The sequence below is a fragment of the Trematomus bernacchii genome, unplaced genomic scaffold (assembly GCF_902827165.1).
Source record: "Trematomus bernacchii unplaced genomic scaffold, fTreBer1.1, whole genome shotgun sequence".
Lineage (NCBI taxonomy): Eukaryota > Metazoa > Chordata > Actinopteri > Perciformes > Nototheniidae > Trematomus > Trematomus bernacchii.
In genome coordinates this window covers 1,409,316-1,426,388 of record NW_022987771.1, presented here as the reverse complement: position 1 = coordinate 1,426,388, position 17,073 = coordinate 1,409,316, and the positions used below count along the sequence as shown (strand labels likewise).

Here is a 17,073-nt window from a genome sequence, read left to right as displayed (position 1 = left end):
GAGAACTAAGTGCTGAGAACTAAGTACGGCAAAGTACTTGGTGTGAAAGCGGCTAAAGAGAAAGTGAAATGAGAAATGCATGAACCTTGGTATCTACACACGCATATATACCTGAACAGACATCCTATCTCTCTATATATATATATATATATATATATATAAATAAATAAACATGCCTTTCACACTCTACTCCATTGCATTGCAAAAATGTACATGACATGACAACATTTAATCAAAAGCTGATCCATTAAGTCTAGGGAGGTAAGCATGTTGACGAAAGCTAAAACTGAAATCTCCACTTATTGTACGAGTTCACAACTGATCCTCTTGTGGATCTAGTGTTTTCTAATTAAAGCAAAGACAATTAATCATTCAGTAAAGAAGATGCTGATGTTCTTGAGCAAATCTAATCAGCGACTGTCTCTGTATTATTTCAGGCTGTGGCCAGGATCGGGGCCAATCTCTGCTGCTTGTACGACGAGGCCGAGGAACAGGAGAAGTTCCTCTCCGTCATCACTGATGCTGAATGGGGCATCAAGCTTGCCCAATTGGAGGTGTGAGGATGAAAAGCACTCATGTTTATTTTCATCTTATCAGGGTTCTTACGGTCATTAAAAATCTGGAAAAGTCATGGAAATACAAAATGCTAATTCCAGGCCCTGGAAAAGTTATGGAAAACAATATTTTTCCCAAAGTTTTGGAAAAGTCATGGAAATGTAACTAAAGTTGCATCAAATATAATTTATATTTTTATCTAATCGCCGAAATAGTAATACTATAATGATAATAAATACTGTATCGTATAGTAATGAAACGTAAGATGGCATTTAACTGGTGAGATATTTTAGTTGCTTTAGCGTGTAGAAGCTAGTAAGCCTACTATTTGATTTGTTTTAGATCGGCACAACATGTTTCATATGCAGACCTTATTTTCCTGTTCCATGTTAAAATAAACCATTTTCAGTGGCACCGCTGAGAAAGAGTAATGTTTTTGGTCATGGAAAATTAGATAAAGGTCATGGAGAAGTCATTGAAAGTCATTGGTGAAAAAGTGTATGAACCCTGTCTTATACTCCATGCTGGCTTTGTTGACTTGACATTTTAACGTGACTTGCCTCTGCTCTGCTGAAGATATCCATGCAGCCTGTGTTCCGTCAGCATCCGGAGATGAAGAGGAGTCTGATCCCTGATCTGGTGAAAAACAGGAGGATCACCCCAGAAATCCTCTTCCAGTACTGCAGGTCAGCTGCTCACTCCTATACTGTATATAATATAGTTCAGCGGGCCATATCTTCAGAAAGCTAAGGGCTCTGAGCCGGCTATTATTCTTGGAGCTTCAGCCCATTCTACCTCTCGCTTTGAAGCAACGCTTATTTTCTTTTTGATAATATTTGATTATTAGCATTACATTACTTATATTCGCGACATACTGTTCAATTACCTTTTTGATCATACCTTTCTGCGTCTGATCATTTTGACACACTACACTAAGACCTTTGTTCGACATAGAATTGGGAGGGATGAAACCCTCTTTAATGGTCACACATGCAGAGCACACAGCACAGTGAAATGTGTTCTCTGCATTTAACCCATCCTAGTACCAGGAGTCTAGTACTAGGAGCAGTGGGCAGCTATTGTACAGCGCCCGGGGAGCAATAGGGGGAAGGGGGTTGTCCGGTGCCTTGCTCAAGGGCACCACGGCAGGGCAGGAGGTGAACTGGGACCTCTCCAAGTAGCAGTCCACACTCCATATTTTAGGTCTGGTCGGGGACTTGAACCGGCGACCCTACAGCTCCCAGTCCAAGCCCCTACTGACTGAGCCACTGCCAGACAAGGACCCGTTCTCATTTCATCAAATTCCCCTCCTCGACTCCCCTCCTCGACTCCTATCCTCGAGACTTAGTCCCGCCCATAGAGATGCGAGCGGAGGAGCCGAGGAGGGGAACCGAGGAGAGAGGAGGGGAAGCAGCAGGCGGTTAGAGAAATGAGAACTCCTCTCCTCTGAGCGGAGATTTTAAAGAGACGTCCATTAATGATGACGGGAGGCACAGCAGCCCTCTGTCTGATGGACAGATGTGTTCATGATGACTTATATATTTACTTTTAATTCATTCACAGTGGTATAATGAGACAATAACAGGCTACAGATGCGGACACACACACACACATATGTATATATAAATATATACAATTTCAGAATCAAACAGAGCACTCTCATAATAACGTAACACAATCAGAGACTGGATATATCCCCCCCCCTCTCTCTGGTCGCTACAATGAGGAAAATAAATTACGGGCCAAAAGTTTTATTTACAAGTATTACAAGTAAGCAGAGGACACCAAACCAACTGAGACCTGTCTGTCCGCTGCATCTACGCACACACTGTACCACACACACATACACTACACACACCTACAGCTCCTGAAGCATATAATCAGGCTACAGCCGTTGTGTATTTTATTTTGTGAAGCACTAAATGGTTTTAGATATCGACTCTTTGTTTGTAGATATCTACTAAACTAAAGCAAATAAAGAGAGTAGGCCTGTTATACTGAGTGATATATATGATACACACTGCTCTGCTTTCTGCACGGACCTCACAGCTGTTCTCACTGTAAACATCGCGTCGCGATGAAAGCAGTTAATAAAATAATATCCAGGGGATGCATGCAGAGCTGTCATTGGCTGAGATAAGTCCGGCCGTGCGTCTCGACTCTTTGAAACATCTCTGTTCCCGGAAATGCATCCACGAAGGAGCCGTGGAGGACCGTGGAGGACCCATCAGTGTATCCTCGGTTATAGCTCCTCCAGAGAGCCTCCTCGACGCTCGATCCTCGGTCCTCGAGGTGCATTTAGAGAAATTAGATGTCCTTCAACATGGCGAGCTAAAATTCATTTCCGGGTCACTACCGGAGGACCGAGGAGTCGAGGAGGGGGATTTGATGAAATGAGAACGGGCCAAGGTCTCTGCATTTGACCCATCCTAGTGTTAGGAGCAGTGGGCTGCCATTATGTACGGCGCCTGGGGAGCAGTGTAGGGAACGGTGCCTTGCTCAGGGACACCTCGTAGTACTTGGTCTTTCCGGGAATTGAACTGGTGACCTTCCAGTTGCCAAGCCAACTCCTATGGACTTTGCCACCACCGCCCCTGTACTATACTATGTTGTTCATTAATATGATGAGCTGATGGTAGATTGTTGGTTGACTTGAATAAGGGGTAAAATAGACTTTCTTCATGGGCTACAAAAACACTGTGTACGTGGTTTGATTTATAATAATTGCCGTGAGTGGAATAAGACCATTATTGGGTATTTTGTATATACACTCCAGAATCAAAACATGGGACAGATTTATGGTGCCAAAATGTAATTTGATTATTAACTTTACAGTTCTAATATTTGCGACATACTATACAATATGCACATATTTACATATTATACTATACTACGTTTTTGGGAACATTTTCCACTTTTTTTTTTTGGAAAAGCATTAATAGGATTTGTTGATAGAAGATTGTTTGTTGACTTTATATTGTGTTTTTGGTTTCATGTTACTGTATTTGAAAGCAGCTTTGATTGAAAGACCATCTATTTTTGAGTAAGGGGACAAATAAGACTTTCTTCTCCATGTGCTACAAAAAAATTGCGTAAAGTCTCCATGTTTTATAATAATTGCCATGAGTGGAATAATAATATAATAACAATTATGATTGGCTATTCTTTTTTATATACACTCCAGATATTACCTCAAAACAAGGGACAGATTTATTGTGCAAAAAAGTCCATTTTATTTCTCAACAGAACTGTAAGCATGAAAATACCACCGTAGTATTCAGTAATATGTTCCTCCTTCTGCCTGCAGCACTTTTGGCCTGGACCGTGACAGCGTGATCAACCAGTACATCACCACCTTGCTGCTGCTCCAAGCGGACGAGGAAGGTGCCGGGGACCCAGGGGCCAATCAGGAAGAGACGCAGCCTCTGTGTCATGCCGATGAGCTGGAGCGAGTCCTGCAGATCATCCCGATGTTGCACAACACCAGCCCGCTCACCAACACCCTCTGTGCTGTATTATTCAAGGTTTGTGCAAAGGGGGACAAACTTGAAGAAGAATCCGTTTTGAGTGTTTTTTAGGAGTTACATTACTGATAACTTCTGAGCCAATAAGGCCATTTCAATTTCACCTAGAGGTTGATCCAGTACAAACGATTCAAGGAAAACGTACAACACAAGTTCACTGAGGTAATGGTAATTGGAGATATTTTCCTCCATAGTGTAGCTTTAAAATGACAACAGCCCTATTATTTTTATTTCAGTTGCCAAACCAATTACTTGAATTCTAATTGATATACAAAACTTGAAATGGCAACACGTTTTTTGTTTAGGTTAAAAAATATAACAGGGTGTCCGCGGGGTCTTAAAAAGTATTAAAAGTTGGTAAATCAATTTAGCAAAAATTAAGGCTATTAAAAAGTATTAAACGGCATTTTCCAAGGTATTACATTTTGTAGCTTGTTTTCAATAAGTATATAAATTGTCCAAAGAGGTTGTATTCTACAGTTTGCCTGAATGTAATCATTGCGTAGGTGTGTAGTGTGATTCTGTGTAGTTTATTTATGGCATCCTGTTGGATTTGACGTCATCTGAACAGGACATCACACGCTCACTGCTTGATAGCGCGCGAAGGTCCGTTTACGCCGGTTGTTAAACAACATCGTTAAGGGGAAATGCAAGTTTGCGTCCAAATGGTTGGAAGATAAGGAGGAAGGACAATCAATACTGTATATAGTAAATGAGAGGTAAAGGGTGTCTCCAATGTAACCGGTTGAAACTCGAAGTGGCGATGAGGTCTTAAAATGTATGGAAAGGGTCTTAAAAAAGGTCTTAAAAGGTATTACATTTGACTTCAGGATTCCTGCATATACCCTGTATAAAACAAACTCTTCTGTACGTAGCACTTGCAAAGGATTTGGCTTTAAGTGAAGCTAATGCAGTAGCACTTAATAATCTGGTTGGGTTTATAGATAGGAAATGTACCTACAGGACTTTTGAGTTTGTTACTTCATGGTTGAATGCACTTATTGTAAGTCGCTTTGGGTAAAAGTGTCAGCTAAATGTAATATAGTTCACCTAACTTTCAAAATGCTTTTCTCATACAGCTCAGCCCTTATAACTACGAGAGGATCGAAGTAGTGCTGAAGATCATTCAGGCCACAGATGACACTGTGACAACCTTTGCTGTTAGTCGGGTAAGAAAAACACAAGGGTACATTTCAGATTAAAGAGTTTCTTCCCTTTTTAAAATATATTATATAGACTCTTAACACTGTCTTTTCTTCCCACAGGCAATGGGCCTCCTTCAGCACCTGAAGTCCTACAAGCGAGTCTCTCCCCCCTCAGAAGTGGAAACCGAGTATCTTCTGAAAAACAGCTTGATGCCAAACCTCCTGTCCAACAGAAGACTGCCCTTCCACCCACTCATGCAGAACAAACACTACTGGAAGATCATCTGTGAGTTAGACACTCTAGTTTCAGTATTATTGTTGACAAACTCAAATAGCTCTTATTATATTTATTTAATCCCCCACCTGTTTCCTGTTGGTATCCGGCGTTATCTATGAGGAAGGAACTGCTCTATTTTTAGATGTATTGCTGTGAGTGGGTGATACTTTAACAGTTTATATTTCCTGTGTTTAGCTCCTGAGCTCAGTGAGGAGACCTTCCCTACTCTGCTGCTGATTAGCAAACTGATGAAGGTAACGCACACTAATCTGAAAAGTAGCATTTAAGGTCTTTACACAACAGGGACGTCAATACATTTGTCTTTATATTAAGTAAGGGATGGAGCGGCGTGTTATCAAGTATTAACAACCTCTGAATCTTTGACCATATTGACCAATCAGAATTGAGTATTCAACTAAGCGGTGTAATAAGATGTTTTAGTCGCGAGTACTTTTACACAGAAGATGGGCACTACGGAGCGAAAAGGCAGCAACATTTTGAATATTTTGAGTGAGGATTAGAAATCACATAGGCTCCATAGTCTGAAAACATGAAGCCTCTTTCCTTTCAACCTTTACCAGCTCATACCTGATATACTCTTTGTGTTTGTGTCTAATGCTTTTATTGTGAAAGAAACAGACACAGTGGAACTGAGAGTGACCAGAGGAAACTTAAATTCACTTGATGAAAGCCCTTTCCAGCAATTTACCTCAGACAGACTTTCAGACGCTGCTTTCTAGAGAATCCTGGTAGTTTCTATATTTGAACCTTTCATTGAACAACTGTTGCATCTGTCTTGAAATTGCTGGCATGTTTGAAGTCTGAAATACGAAGTTTATGGGTGTGAAGGCCTTTACTCTGTATAATCCCAAAAATGATACATTTATCCTGGGGGGGCTGTGGCTAAGTGGATAGTGTGCTGGACTTCGAATCAGGGGGTAGCAAGTTTGAGTCCCACTGCAGTCAGCATGTCGTTGTGTCCCTGGTAAGACACTTCACCCCAAATTGCTCCTGTGGGGATTGTCCACAGTACTGAATGTATATAAGTCGCTTTGGAAAAAAGCGTCTAACAAATTACATGTAATCCTGAAGTTTAATAGTGATTTAAGCCATATCATCCATTTTCAGGTGAGCCTTGACAAGTTATACATGGCAGCAGTGAGCCATGTGTTTGAGAAAAAGATGAAGCCTTTGGTGTTAGAGCAGAGGAAGAAGGCTCGGGACCATCGCCACAATAAGGAGACCTTCAAGGTGGCCAAGACCATGATGACGTACATCCAGTGCATCCAGAGCAAGGAGTTGGCCGCGGCCACAGCTCACCAGATCGCCCAGGAGCTGCCTGCAGGTCTGAAACATCACACACACACACACACACACACACACACACACACACACACACACACACACACACACACACACACACACACACATCACACATCTCACACACGCTTCCACTACACGGCCTGGAAGTGTGTATGTTCAGTGACCGTGATATCCATTTGTTTGATCCTTTGTGATTCACTCTTGGGCTGACTGACGTCACAGTATAGTATGTGAAAATATGCTTTGTCTTTTAAAAAATTACAAAAAAGGTGTCGTGGCTTCCTTCCTTGTTTTTCTTTCAAGCCACTAGACGCCTTAAACTGACATTTTAAGGCATCCAAGAAAGAAATTAGAACGTGTTTTCTTTCCTTTATATTACTTACAGTTGAAGAGTTGCTTGGCCTCCGATAGTTTAGATGATGTCATGCGATGTGTTTGCTCAAAATAAAATAGCAAACAACTTGTAAGTATTCTTTCTTTCTTGATAAGGCTTATATAACTTAATAACTTAAAGGGTAATTGGACTGTTAAAAACTGTTCCTCAACGACGTCTTTCGAGCAGGTTGCTGCCCATCAGTCACTTTAGAGAGGCGCCATGGGAATTGTAGTCTTTTATAGTGTGTTGACTACAGACGTCACAATTAGGTGGCCATTCTTATAAAAACAAAATACTGGCTCTAACAAAAGGCATACTATATAGTATGCCTTTTGTTAGAGACATTAAAGTCATCATATACAGTTGATGCGAAAATAAATTAACAAACAATTTATTTACTAAATAAACTGGTACTTGGTCCCATGACATGGCCATTTCTACTGATCATAATTCCATTGTTGAGGTCTACTAGAATAGATTTACATTGTTCAATTTTCCAAACTCACATTGGTTTCTCATACAGCATCTCTGTATAGTAGTATGTGTATTCACTCTCTCCTAAACGGCTTGTTTGAGCTCCTGCCCCCCCGCCCCTCCCTGTGCTCTGATTGGTCAGCTGGCCCACTCTGTTCTGATGAGTCTACCACCGTTACAGCGGAACATCAGTGATTATGTGTTACAATGGCGTTTGTTAGCAACCAGAAAATGACACCAGTAAGGACAAACAGATGAGAATGTTGCGTGGGGTCTGGGTGCCGTGTTGGCGGGACGTTGCGCGGCTCGCTGCTGTGAGGAGCAGACAGTGTGAGCTGTATTACTGGTGTCATTTCCTGGTTGCTGCGTGGGGTCTGCGAGACATCGCCAGCCTGAACTCAGTGTCACAGTTTCGCCGCTGAGAGAGTGTGTGTGTGTGTGAGGAACTCCACGGACAGTGACCCTTGCGTCACAGTGACCCTTACGTCACAGTGACCAGGAAGAAAAAAAATGGAAAAAGAGAAATCTCCAACGAGGCGTTCTGGGGCAGCATAGACAGGTCTTTTCTGTGTTAGAGTTTTACTCGCTGCAGGGTGTACTTTGAGGGTTTGTGACTCTGCAGACCGTTTACATGCATAAAAAGCTACATAACACACAAGGGACCTTTTAAATACTAACAAGCAAAATAATGAACCAAGCTAAGTGTCCCACGCTCCCAACAAAGCAAGGTCTAAAGACTACAGGAGGACACGACTGCAGGAGTAACACACTCAAATTAAATAAATAATACACACCACACATTCTCATGCTGTATATCTAATCTTAAATGATACATTAACATAAACTATGGACATGGCTCCTACAGAATGTGCTGAAGGTTTCTTGTTCTCCGCAGGCTACGAGAAGACGCAGTCCCTCCGCTTCTGTTTGGTTCTTGGAGATGCCTGGCTGAAGGATCCAAATCTTGACGTCAGTATTTATAATTTTTCATCATGGTACTGTTTCCACAGGTCCTTGAATGTGTAGTGTCACAAAAAAAGGAAATAAAAATAGACATTGGCCATATAAAATGCCTATATAATATATATAAGTATATATATTATTTAATATATATACTTTGTACAGGAATATAAATTGAAGTTTTTTGCTAAGCTATTCAATTTGTAATAGAAGTATCTTACATGATATATTGTTTTGCTTTGCTGTTTTGGAGCAGGCAAAAAGAGCACATAGTCTGAGAAGTGTTCACACATTCAAGCCTCTATTTCAAATTTTCTGTAAGCTTCTATAAAGCCTACTAGTTCTGAGTATAACGGTATGTCCACACAGCAGCGTTAAAAAAATCTTGGAGGTGGGCGTATCTGAAGCTTGGGGATTTTTTGCGACCAACAACCAATCACATGAATCTCCCGCCCCCGACATACAAAGCAAAAAAGCCCGAAGTAAACTGGATATAAACTCCCCAAACAGGCGAAAACCTACCACTGTCTCTGCCACCTCCCTCCATGCCTGGCTCCTCCGGTTTGTATCCCGGTAGGTAAATAGGGACTGGTCATAAAACACCGGGTGATTCCCTACCGCTATAATTCATTTCTCAATTTTTTGGAATATGAGGAAATGACCTGCGGTATGTCTCTCCCAGCATACACGCGGTTTGATTGGCTAGCGCTTGTACTGTCAGATTTGCATAAACGGGATTTGATTGGCTGATGCTTCCACCTCAGCTTCAAAAGTTGAACATTGCTCAACTTTTGAAGCCTGAGATGCCTGGAAATCTCCGCTTTGCTTCCCACAATGTAGTTCGGCGAAAAGTGAGGCAAAGTGACGTCACCCCATTCAAAGTGAATGGGCAGAAGCGTTGGAAGATATTTTTTAAAAGCTGCTGTGTGGACGGGCCGTAAGATTCTCAGTGTTGTAACAGAAGCTAATCTTGATCCCTGTTTAAAAAAAATACTCTGTATTGGGACCTTGAATTAGAGGTAACTGTGCCTGAAAAGCCATTTAATTACATATTCAAGAACAGGTGGGAACCCTGTACAAACTTAAAGGGGACCTATCATGCAAAATGCACTTTTTGATGTCTTTTATACATAAATATGTGTCCCCGGTGTGTCGGGGAACTCACGCAGCGTCAGAAAATAAAACCCTCTCTCTTTTCCTCCGTACCCAAATCTCTAAAAATGGGGTAACAACGGAGCTGATCCAGATTTGTGTCCGATATGACGTAATATCTGAAATGTAGGCTGGCTTTACACCCACGGCCCTATCAGAAACGTTGCTATCAGAAACAATGCCCGACTGTTTTGGACTCAATATGGTCGGTACATGTTTACATTAGCATCGCTAACACTCAGAGCTAACCTGTACTGGAGAGCATGTGTGTGAAGAAGCAGGAAATAAAAAGGAACTCACCTTGTGGTATAACCGGCAAGAGAGAAAGCCTTTGAGCTCCATCCTGTTTCAGAAATAATCCTTGATAATCCATGATATGGTGTTTCATCACCGCAGTATCTGCCGGTAGCATCTCCCGCATGAGCTCAGCCCCCCCCCTTTTTTTTTTAATAAAGCTTTATACCCCTAATCAGCACTTTTGAAACAGGAAGTGAAATAGAGGGATATGAGGCATGGCTAGAATGGGTGATCTGTTTGGTATTTTGAGCAAAACACTTCATAGACATGTTTTTTATATATTTGTATATATCCGAGACCTATGCTATTGCCTAAAAATAGCATGATAGGTGACCTTTAAAATCTGTCACATCCTTATCTGCTTAGATGTTCGTGAAGTGGTTGGTCTAGCGACAAAACTCCCAATGAACAGTTGTTTAGAGCATGAGGTAGGCTCATCACTTTGATGCGTTTCAATTAAAAGAGTCCTGTAGTGAAGTTATTGTTTAATGACGGAGGAGGTGAAAATGACGAGAGGAAAAAAGAACGCCCAAAGAGATGAGCCAGATGACGGTGTGGCTATGACTGGAGCTGACCAGGGGGCCACGGCTTGTAAACCAGGGGGCAAGTTTGAGGAACTGAAGGAGATGATATCGCTCATGCAGTCTCAGACAGCCAGAGACAAGCAGTTTGCACGGATACAGGAACAGGTATCCATGATAAAAGAGGAACGGAGACTCCGGAGGAAAGACGGAAGATTGGCTGAAGAGCTCGACCGCATCAACGTCCGGTATGGGGACAAGACCCCAAAGAGACAAGGAAGTGATGCAGCAGATTAAGGAGTACCGCATGGAGCTTCGGGAGCAGGACCGTCAAAAGCAACAGGAGGAGGTGAAGCGCATCATGGAGCGTCAGCTGCTGGAGGAGCTGGAGAGACAGCGACAGGCAGAGCTCACGGCCCAGAAGGCCAGAAAGGAGGAAGAAAAATCTAAGCGGGAGGAGCTGGTAAAAATCCTGGAGGTGAATAACCGCAAGATGAAGAGCGAACTGGAGCGAGCGGCCGCTGAGAAGCTGGAGAAGGTCAACAGCAGCCTGCAGCGTCACCTGCAGCGCAGCACAGAGGAGAAGGAGGAGCGCGAGAGGGAGCTCATCAGCATGAAGGGGCAGATAGCCACTCTGATGCAGCGGCTCCATGCTCTCTGAGAGGAACGGAGGGATCCAGAACCTCAGGATGAAATCTCTGCCAGAGAGTTTTGGAGCTGGAGAGGAAGCTCTACTCATCAAACAGACTCAGAGTGACAAGATCAAACTGCAGATCAGAGTGGAGGAGCTGCAACACAAGTATGAACCCAAAGAAGCAAAAAAGAATCAGATCCCGAAGAGGAAGAAAGAGAAGCATCCTTTCGACATCACGGCACCCTCTGAGGAAAAAGGGGGAGCAGGTTGTTGCCGTGGGGATAGACATCACCAATATAACAAATTCAGACGCGGAAGCAGCTAGTACAGCTGAGACAGAGAAGCTCCTGGTGGATGAGATTGGCAGGAAGGTGTTCGATGAGGATCAGGTGCAGCGGCAGCTGAAGCTGGAGAAGGTCAGAGCCACTCAGCAGCACATTGAAGTGTGCAAGAAACACCGGCAGAGTGGAGACCCATGGAGGAAAGCAAAATGGCCAAGACCAGAGAGAGATGCAACCATGCGCATCGCGAGGTGGTACCTTGCCTTGCAGCCATACAACTTTACGGTTAAGTACCGGCCAGGGAAGTCAAACCGGGTAGCTGACTGGTTGTCCCGAAGCCAAGACTGTTAAGGCACTGTGCTTCCTGGGGAGAGGGGTAAGGAAATTTGGTGTCAGCAGTGGGATTTACCAAGTGAGGGCGGTGAACATGTACAGAGAGTGCTGGAGACAGTCATATTGATGCTGTGAATGTGCCCATGATTAATAAATGCCCACACCGGGTTGTATATGGACGTTCTGCCTCTGCCTCCTTACTTGGTCGGGCCGCTCAATGGTCAGCTTCACAAGTGTGAAGGACCGAACGCGTCAAAGTGATGAACCTTCTTTAGCCTCTAAGGGACTGTTCATTGGGAGTTTTGTTGATGCATCAAAGTCAACAGAAAATGTCCGAGCCAGTTCACATCTGTCACATACTTATGTATATATAATACCTTGCTTTATATCTTGTTATTGTTAATTTGTAAATTCAACATGTATATTTTCTACTTTCTTGTTTATTTCTTGTCTTTTCATTTTTATTGTACAATGCGTCAATGCCATGTCTTTTTAAGTTGCTGCAACACAAACATTTCCCAAATTGGGATCAATAAAGTACTATCTTATCTTATTTTATCTTATCTTCTGTGTCATACACATTTCGGGCAAGCAACAGATGGATTAATACTAATAAACTACACCCATTTGACAAATGTCCGAAGTGCTAATTAAATACAAATGTGTGCCATCTAAAATAATAACAATAATGGAAATATTTAACTTGGGTTAAATAATCATTTTGGCTCCTACAGTTGTTTTTTTAATCTGTAAAGTACTTCTTATCTTAACTGGGCCTGAAAATCTCTTGAAAAGCCATTTAATTACATATTTAAGAAGAGGAGGAAACCTTGTATAAACTTAAAATCTGTCACATCCTTATCTGGTTAGATGTTCCTGTAGTGGTTGTTTTTTAATCTGCTCCCCTCTCATCCTGAGCAGGAGGCGGCGCGGGCCAAAGGGGAAATCTTCCTGTCGAAGCTGAAGCTGCAGTTCCAGCGCTCGGCCACAGAGAACACGCTGATCGTGAGTCGTCTGAACGGCCCCGAGCATCTGAAGCTGACCGGGCAGCCGTCCTGGCTCCTCGTCGCTCTGTACGAGCACAGCAGCGTGGAGCAGCGCTACAGAGACTGTGGCATTCAAGTTCATCCTGGTGAGCATGTGCTAAAGCCAGTGGTGGAAAGTAACTAATTACATTTCGATTTCCTTTAAGGTCACCTAGTATGCAAAACCCACTTTTTCATGTCTTTTCTACATCAACATGTGTCCCCTCTGTGGAAAGAGACTCTGAAAGTTTCAGGAAATAAGATTCTCTCTCTTTTTGTCCTGATCCATTTATATAAAAACCTGTCTGAAAATGAGCTGATCAGATTTTGGCCACTTTATGATGTCATAACGATTGTTTGGCTTGTGTAACCATTAGCCAATCACCAACCAAGGTAATCCCCCCCCCACCTTATCACCTGAATCTCCTCCTAGAGCACCATTGTGTTCTTTGTAACCAAATATCTCTCAGAGGGGCGTGGGGAGGGGCTCCTTATTTTCATCTAAAGTAACAGACAGAGAATCAGCACTTTTGAAACAGGGCTGAAACAGAGGGGATTATGGGATGCTGCAATGATCTGTTTGGTGTTTGGAGCCAAACACTTCAGAGACATGTTTTGTATATATCTGAGACCTATAATATATTAATGAAAAACAGTATAATAGGGGACCTGGGACCTGAAGGCAATATGCACATTAATTAACATGAGCACTTGAATCCATCATGTAAATGTACCACATTTACATGATGGATTACTGACAACTTTAGTAACTTTACAGATTAAGTACATTTTCCTCATCGCACTTAAATACTTTTACTTAAGTATGATTGTTGATGCAGTGCTTTTGCTCAAGTAAAGAATCTGAATACTTTTCCCACCACTGGCTCAAACAGCTGCTGAAGTAAAGCTACATGTAGCTATAGGACTATATGGATTTATTTCCTTAAACACATGCTGGCTACTGGATTAAAGTCTTATCACTTATTTTACTTTGCACACCTTTTTATGACATTAAATTGTTTTACATCAGCTAGAAATGATGTTAAACGCATTAATGCTACATTCATTATGTTTGCTACATTGTTTGATATGTTTTAACTGGGAGAAACTGATCATTTGTGCAGATATACAAGCAGTGGTTAAAGAAATAGCCACCATTAACGACGTGGATCTTCTGAAAATCCGTAACATGATGCTGGAGAAATGGATCTGCAAAACAGGCCCAGCTGTCACCAAGGTTTGTCTCTCTGCCTCATTTTTAGTAGCTGATCAGTTTCTGTTGCTCTGCTTACATTGGGCCCATTGTGTTTAATTTGGACTTTTTTTTTGTTGACGAAGGATATTGGTAATCGTGAATATGTCAGCAACATGGAGGAGGACCCGGACCTAATGAGGTAAGATCCCTTCTCAAAAGGTTTTTAAATAATGATAATTCAATAAAAAAAGAAAGCACTCTTTACTTTAAATCTTTGCTTAAAGGTGGGGTAGGTAATTAACTTCAGAAACACTTGTTATATTCCATGGAATGCTCTTAACATCCTGATGGCAATGAATATATTAAATGCTTTGACAATAAATACATACAAAAAGTCATCTGTGGAAGCCGTGGCGCTGTAAAAAGCACGACCAATCATCTGAGCCGGTCCGGCTAAAATAACTGGATGGCCTACCTGCCTGTCAGCCTTCCATCTGTGCACAAACTTATCTCGTGCCCTCATTGGTCATGTGCGCGTTCGTGTGTGTTGGAGGGGCCGCTCTGTAAGGAAGTCTGAAGGAAGGGGCAGATTATTTTCGGTTGTGTACTTTCAAATTCTAGCGCACTTGAGCTGGTTTCTCCATTCTTACTTACCCTACTTTTAATGTAACATTAATAATACACTTTATTTAGAAAACATAACAATATTAAAATAAATACAGAACAAGATAAAACATCTACAGTCAGTGATCCTAATGAAATTCCCGTGAATTAAAGCTGACAAGAAATTAAAATGTTAAAATAAAAGCAAAACACAGTAAAACATGGACAATGATACTAGTGAGAATTTAAAGTTAACCCAAATTAAAAGCCATATTAAAAAGATAGGTTTTTGATTGAGTGATCACTGAGGTCAGAACATTTCTGTCCAATAACTTCAATGAAGTAAGGTAGTATCATCTATTTGTTCCTTTAACGTAAAGTATAAATCGGTTACAAATATTTCCCTGCATTATTTCATATCCACTGTGGTAAGACAAAGCGTAAAAACCCCCCAAAAAATGTAAACGTATCTGTTCATTATGATGCTGTCAGGGTGGTGTACATGCTGCAGGCTTTCCCCATCAATGACGCTGTCCGTGTCCTGAAACCCATCCTATCTGCTGAAAACTGGGTGAGTGATCATTGCACAAACAGTCCAGAGAAAGGACATCCATAACATTCATCTGTCTGCAACATACAAATGATTTATCTAATATATCATATTCCAATTACTTGTATAAAGACTCTCCTTGCACTATTTCTATTCTATTGTATTTGTAATCACTTGTACTATTTTAAAGGAGAGGTGTCATGCTTTTCCGGTTATTACCGTCCCCTTGTGTGTTATGAAGGTTTTTATGCATGTGAACGGTGTGCAGAGTCAAAACCCTCAAAGTACACCCTGTAGCGAGTAAAACTCTAACACAGAAAATACCTCCCCAAAACGCCTCGTTGGAGATACGTCATTGTCCATTTGATTCTTCCGGGTACGGCATGATGTCAACCCGTACCCGGAACGAAATGGACCAATCCGTGGAGCCGTTACGTTACGTCCGCGGAGCCGTTACGTTAAGCCCCCGCTGATTGGTCCAAATTGACCAATCCACGGACTTCCTCACACACACATCTGTGTGCAGGGAGCAGGCAGCTCAGCTGATTTCTCCTCCCTGGCTGCAGGCTGATAACAGACAGTTGGGATTGCGGCGAAATTCTCTCTGCAGACCCATTCTCACAGCGTTTATCAACCTTTTTCTTACTCAATATCAAGCCACACTTATTGTTTTTACTTCGACTGTGAGTTTGTGTGTGCTCAGGATGAGTTTGGCTGTGTTTCGCTGTGTATCCTAAACAAGGAAACAACACCTCCACGGAGCTCAGCGCGATTCACAACGTCCCGACCAATCAGAGCACACTGTGCTCACAGGGAGGGTGGGGGCTGGAGCTTTTGGAGCTACAACGAGCCGTTAAAGGCAGAGAGTGAAATTCAGTGAATACAATAGTTTACAGAGATGCTGTATGAGAAACCAATGTGAGTTTGGAAAAATGCACAATATAAATCTATTTTAGTAGACCTCAACAATGGAATTATGATCAGTGGAAATGGCCATGACACCTCTCCTTTAACTATTTTGTCTGTTTTATTGTGCTGCACTGTTGGAGGAGCCGGTGACCTAAGATTTTCATTGACATATCTACACTGTAGCTATGTACAAATTACAATAAAAGCCTTGAACCTTGAAGAGAGTTGCTGACGTCTGTGTTTTGGGATTTCCCTCCTTTTAGCCTCTCAGCACTTCTGGACCTCGTCTGACATTCTGCCATCGAGCTCGAGCGCTGCTGTGTCTCGTCCGCCTCGCTGACTCTGCCACTCTGGAGGCTCACCTGCAGATCCCCAGGAACAAAATCAAGTAACGGGGAATTTCAAAAGTCAACTTTAATGTCAGTCTTTCAGTTTGTGTGTACAGACAGAGAGATCGAATTGACGTTTCCAACAATCCCGAATACAAAAATACAATTATACAATATACAGATATGTATATCCTATATACACAATCAACAGACAATCTGTTTAATGCTGTTACAAAGTGTATTTAAAGGGAGGTTTGAAAGTGGAGTTGTCTAAGATAGTTATTCATAGTCAGTTTAGACAAACAGACAGTTGTACCAGGGAACGAAGCGATGTACAGCTGTGGGCGTTATGTCGGCAAAACCCAAAGAAAAAACCCCTGCTAATAGTTTAAGTTTACTTGATATTTAGAATACTTTCACTGCTTTACCTTGCCGTCAGACAAGGGAACTGACGCTGCTCTCTCCCACGCCAGAGCCACCAGACTATATTGTGAAGAAAACAGTTTTACCTAGCAAAACGGGGATTAACCGCCTACCACTGTCTCTAAAAGTGGTTCTGTCTGTCACACAATAACACAAACTTACTGTACCAGTCGAGGTAAAATTACTG

The 17,073-nt window shown here is 42.1% G+C and overlaps 1 protein-coding gene across 1 annotated transcript in view; it reads left to right on the top strand.

Moving 5' to 3' along the window:
• The window catches only part of kntc1 (kinetochore associated 1), a 47,323-nt gene that overhangs the window by 20,942 nt on the left and 9,308 nt on the right, over positions 1-17,073 (top strand). The window contains exons 40-52 of the mRNA XM_034148682.1: positions 438-554; positions 1,132-1,241; positions 3,863-4,079; positions 5,159-5,248; positions 5,345-5,510; positions 5,697-5,755; positions 6,630-6,846; positions 8,570-8,643; positions 12,774-12,984; positions 14,002-14,114; positions 14,216-14,271; positions 15,168-15,246; positions 16,398-16,522. Of these exons, the coding sequence (XP_034004573.1) occupies positions 438-554; positions 1,132-1,241; positions 3,863-4,079; positions 5,159-5,248; positions 5,345-5,510; positions 5,697-5,755; positions 6,630-6,846; positions 8,570-8,643; positions 12,774-12,984; positions 14,002-14,114; positions 14,216-14,271; positions 15,168-15,246; positions 16,398-16,522 (1,634 nt within the window). The remainder of the gene's footprint in view (positions 1-437; positions 555-1,131; positions 1,242-3,862; positions 4,080-5,158; positions 5,249-5,344; positions 5,511-5,696; positions 5,756-6,629; positions 6,847-8,569; positions 8,644-12,773; positions 12,985-14,001; positions 14,115-14,215; positions 14,272-15,167; positions 15,247-16,397; positions 16,523-17,073) is intronic.